Raw genomic sequence first — 5,902 nt, forward strand, 5'->3', positions numbered from 1 at the left:
TGTATATTAGGCCTACTTCTGATACTTCAACTATTATTATTGATATTATTGGTAGTAATAGTACTACAACTAATATAATATACACTACTTTATTGCCTAAATTTCATAAACATATATTTGCATACAAACCTGTTTTCATATACACAAACACATACACTTTAGCATTAACATAACCCTACATTTTTAATTAATATAAATTTTATTCCGAAATGCATTATCAAAAAGTACAAATATTTAAACACAAAAAATATTTTTACTAGCGTATATACTATCAACAGAAAAAGATAATAAGTGTCCATAAATTCATAAAAAATAAATGGCAAATAAAATAATAATAATAATAATAATAATAATAATAACAGACATAAAAACACTACTCATATATCTTCCATGTATTTATTTATGTATATTCTACATACGTAGGCTATGCATTTTTTCCATGTTCTACAGTTTTACAGAACTTTTTATAATTACTATTTAAATCCAATTATGAATCCAATATAAAATATACCTACAAGATTCTCATTATGTTTACTACAAATACAGTCAAGACGCACACATAAACTTCTGAACTTTATCACGTGAACGCGTCCGTCTAGACTTAATTACTTCGTATGGCAGGTGCTGCATCTGTTACAAAATAACTACAAAGGCCATTGCGCACACCAATACGTTTATAACGTCAACAAACTGCCACTTCAATCAAAGACAAAACCTCGTTATCTTTACATGTCGCCTTCGCGATACTTTAATGACAAGTAGCTGTCCACTGCAATATTTAACATAAAAAAAACACTTCCTGTACACTACGTAAAACATTTTCATTTTGCCATTATATCATGTCTTTTAAACAATGTAGCCTAACTCAAATGTAAATGCTTAGCATTATACAACAATATACTATACATATATGTGTGTGTGTGTGTGTGTGTGTGTCTGTATGTATGTGTGTCTGAGTGTGTGCATGTGAATATCGACACAAGTGTATGAATGTGTAAACAAATTAACTAAGTAACACGTGACCACCAAAATCACAACTTCTAGTATTTACCGTGAACTTTGTCACGTGGACGCCCGTCTAGACTACCAACTAATTACTGTTCCAGGTGTCACCAGGTGTCTCAGGACCTAAGTTTTTTTTATATATATTTTATGTTTCATGAACATTTAAAATATATGACAGACAAATTTTCACTACAAATTAAAAAAACAACAACACTTTATCTATATTATATTAACATCACATTTTAAACTTTTAACATTAACTCTAAAACACACAAACGTATTATTATAATAATAAAAATATATAATTTTACAAATTAACAGCACAATTACCATTAATATTTATTTTAATATAAAAAAATTATGACAAATTAAACAAGTACCGCACCAGTCTAGACACAACAAACAGACAAATCTCCACTACTTACCAAAGTTTTGCTCATCGCTATTTCAACAAACTCTATGCTGCTTACCCCCAATTATGATCCAGTAAGAAGCCGAATATTTATTATTAATATTAGCTGATGGCTCAGTATCAGCACATAATTTACAACCAGTTTTATCAACCCAACCAAAATCCCCTTCCACATAAAAATATATCAAAAACAAAACAATCACAATCACAAATTTATTATATTATCAATAAACAGAAAAAACATACAAACACTTTTCTTTTTATCAAACATCTATATAATTTTAAACAAAAAAATCCAAACTGCAATCATGTCTTATTTACATTTATGCATTTAGCAGACGCTTTTATCAAAAGCGACTTACAGTGCATTCAAGCTTTAAACATTTTTTTTCCACTATATATGTTCCCAGGAAATCGAACACAACCTTATTGAACTGCTGACACAATACTATACCACTGAGCAATAGGAACATATTCTTTTTAATGAACATTAAGTTAAATTTCATGAAAAATACCAATATATATAACAAATATAAAAAAGCATTTGCTTAAAATATGATATAGATCATTCTTTTGTAGTTGTGAAAATAAAAATGTTAGCAGGGAATGTAAAAAACTAATACAACTAATGGCCAAATCTATATTGCTGAGCCCTGAAGGACAAAGTCTGATGGTGATTACTAGGGCCGCATTACACACTATATCTATCAGATTAAAATCTAACAAGGTTCAATCTGGCAAGTTTTCATTTTGTTAAACCTATGGTTAACTATTGTATAACTAAGCAACTTTCATAATACTACTAATATTGCATAATACTACTAATACTACATTATTCTACATAATACTACTAATAAAAAGCATGCTTTCAAGCTCATAAGTTAAAATTACCTATAATCAATCAAACATAACTAAGATTAACTTAGAAAAACCATCAACTAGAAACAAAGTAATAATAGCAACAAAGTCCGCAAAGAGTTCAGCTTCCTGACAGCCTGATGGATGAAGCTGTCCTTCAGTCTGCTGGTCCTGGCCTGGAGACTCCACAGTCTCCTCCCTGATGGCAGCAGACTGAAGAAGCTGTATGACGGGTGTGTGGGATCACCTACGAAACAGAGGCCTTTACAGGTGACATGGGTTCTGTAAATGTCCTGAAGGGATGGGAGCGAGACACCAATGATCTTCTCAACTGCTCTCACTAAGCGTTTACTCCAGTGGTTTAGTTGAGTCCTCCCTGATGGCAACAGACTGAAGAAGCTGAGACAGGTGGATGGGTGTAGAGGGCTTCCCAGCTGAGACGGGTTCTGTAAATGTCCTAGACAGACAGGACACAGACACCAACAATCTTCAATAACAAACATAATATTTTCCATAAATATTCAAGAAACATACACAGTCTTTATACTACTACAAACAAAACATTTTAATTTCATCAACCATTACCTCTTTTCCTTATCCAACTTGTTTAAATCATTGTTTTTGGCCAGTTGTCTGACCTTAACCACATCTCCGCTGAGCGCAGCCTTGTGGACCTTCCTGAGGTCTTTCTCCTTCACATCATAGCTGGCCGACAACACACTCCCCGTCTCGGAGGAGCTAGGGAAGCCCTTCTTCTTCTTGAAGTTGAATATTTTCTTCATGTTCTGTGACAGCACATCTCCATCAGCGGACTGTCATTTACCCAAACTTCAGGTTCTGATCACCCTGCATGTCTCATCCATTCTCAAAAAAAAATAAAAAAAATCCTACATTGACATAACATGTCTTACAACACTTAGACATGCATCTGAAACCATAGAGGGGGAAAAAAAAACAAGCATAGTTATTAGCAAACCTGTTGTTGAATATTTTAAACAAAAGTACTCCTATACAGTTTTTACTATTTCAACACTATAATACAAGATTATATAACAAGTTATGTAACAGCCTAGCTAAAAATATCCTGGATACAGTCAATACTTCAGTTTCATAACATAATTTAACTTATTTTGTTATTATCTACTTTAATTACAAAAAAAATGTTATTCTACACACGTCAATAAACATTATTTCAACTTATTATTTAAAAAATCTAAACTAAACATTTCTCTTTCAAATACAAAAACATTTTCATTTCATTTAATTTTTAACTTACAATTTATCAAGAAATCTGAACACAAACCCACAAAATACAAATATATTTATGCTTTTTAAATGACCAATGACAAATATTTCTTGACCAGCAAACCAACATATTAAGTCTACAGAGGAATCATATAACTCTGAACATTGAACTAATCATGCTAAAAATTTCAAGATTCCTAATCACAGAAATACAATATACTGTAACGTACTTTGAAATCTCATACTCATGTTTCCATGTTAACAATAAACAAAACCTTTCAAAAAAGTAACGTTATATGAAAAACACCCACATCTCACATGATATAATGAGCTGTCTGAGCTAACGTATTTGCTGTATCTCTATAAACACTTCCGTTAAATTACAAAACAATCTTTATGATACATATTACTATACATAAAACACAGAAACACGTTTAAACTAACACTACGTTCACTACACCCATTAACATTACAAATATTTAAGTAAACTAACCAACATCCAATAACCTCCCATCTACACACACATATATTAAAACCACACAGTCTATGATTAAAACCCAAAATTTCCACAACTTCAATCTAAATCCTAACATTAAGTTACCTAACGTTAGTGTAAAACGATTGATTATATCCTAAGGAACTTTTCCCCACACACTAAACATAGCTTTATATACGCTTTATAAACTCAATATTCAATAAACCCTACCTATTACACGTACAAAACATTTAATCATTTTTGACTTATTTAACTTATCCGATTTCAAACCTTAAACTCACCTGAAAGAACTGAAAACAGCAGCAACGCAAATAGGCCTACGACTGTTACCACTCAGTTTCCATAGCAACTCCCTCCGCTCCACTATTTGAATGTCAATAGAGTGCTGAAGTTATGTCGTCACTTTGTACGCCAAAACGCGAAATGAGTTAGAATTTTAGCGTCAGGTTGAATATACATTATTTATATTTTGGTTTTATTGTTCATTTGTATGTGAATCGTCACTAAATAAAGCATTAAAAAAAAAGTTAGAATTTTAGCACTTCCGGTTCCCTTGCCCTAAAGAGTTTTTGAATAGGTTCTTGCTAAATTGCCTGAAATAAGGTTTGTAGTTAACAAAGCCTATAAATATTTTTCACGTTTTGATCTATGACATAAAACACACTAGTTATAACCTGCTTGTGATTTTTTTTATTTACCTTATTGTGTCTTAAAAACTGTGCATGCTAACAAGTTGCTAAAAGGGACTACATCCTTTTGGCAGGGACTTTAGACGTCATCATGCCAAACATCTCTCACTAGCCAGCGTTACAGCTTCACAAATAGTGCTAAGACTGTTACTGCTCAGTTTCCATAGCAACTCCCTCCGCTCCACTATTTATATGTCAACTATGCTCTCCCATTAAAAAACGTCAATTACACCACACTTGCATAAATAAGTATAAAAAACAAGCATATTTAATACTTTAACATTTGGTTATTAATATAGTTTATTATTTTATCCAGACATAAGCTATGTAATTTAAAACGTTGTTTTACTTTTTCTATACTAAACACTATAACTGTTATATTTAAAAACAAAGTGTTGTTTGAGTAAATGCAATTTATAACCACTAGATGGCAGCGGAAGACCACTAATGAGCTCATTCAGCTAAGTTAAACAGTACTGTTGGAAAGTTTCATGAATTCATGCCAAAACATTAGTAAATCAACTGTTATAACTTTTTAAATCTTATTGAGTCAATGTTTTCCATTTTGTCCATAAAGTTATATCAGTTTTTTACAATTTTGCCACATTATGATTACAGTTTAACCTGAAAATGACATCTAAACTCTTAAAAAGAGAAGACTTGCAATAAGTTTATTGTCACCTATCACTTATTTCAAATACCTATATCTGCAACAAAATGTTTGTGCATGTATGTGTGTCTTTGTCTTTTTGTGTGTGTGTCTGTGCATATGCTTATAGAGTATTAAAATATTAGTCTAATCATTTACTTTCAGTGTGTGTGTCTGTCTGTCAGCCTGTTCTCCATTTTTGGATGTGTTTAACTGTCATCCATGCATCCAGGTTGGCTCTGACCACCTCAGAGGCCTTAATGTGCTTGAACCCCGGTAAAATGCTGCTTGCAGCTTTAATTTCTCACTGGCTCATTTACCAAATGAGTGCTTTTTCTTCGTCCTCCACAAATTAAGCTACTGTAGGTAGTTTGGTAGCGAGACGTTTGAATAATTTAGCGTTTTCGATTGACGATGCGATTGACAAAGTTCTGATAAGTAGGCTATACCAACTTTGTAACTCGTTCCCCCCCGACACTGGACATAGCAGACGTATGTACCAAATACAAGAAGCTATCAATCAAGAAAGTATCAGGATTATGATTTCT

General features: G+C 32.2%; 1 protein-coding gene across 1 annotated transcript; it reads right to left on the reverse strand.

Moving 5' to 3' along the window:
* Positions 1-1,767: 1,767 nt before the first annotated feature.
* On the reverse strand, positions 1,768-5,102 carry LOC113082484 (ankyrin repeat domain-containing protein 7-like). The gene is made up of 3 exons (XM_026254111.1): positions 4,298-5,102; positions 2,861-3,203; positions 1,768-2,732 (listed from the first exon to the last, which is right to left on the reverse strand). The coding sequence occupies exons 2-3, from the start codon at positions 3,055-3,057 to the stop codon at positions 2,624-2,626; spliced, it is 306 nt and encodes a 101-aa protein (XP_026109896.1). The 5' UTR covers positions 3,058-3,203; positions 4,298-5,102; the 3' UTR covers positions 1,768-2,623.
* Positions 5,103-5,902: the final 800 nt, after the last annotated feature.

Source organism: Carassius auratus, unplaced genomic scaffold, assembly GCF_003368295.1.
Source record: "Carassius auratus strain Wakin unplaced genomic scaffold, ASM336829v1 scaf_tig00036290, whole genome shotgun sequence".
In the NCBI taxonomy this organism is placed as follows: Eukaryota; Metazoa; Chordata; class Actinopteri; order Cypriniformes; family Cyprinidae; genus Carassius; species Carassius auratus.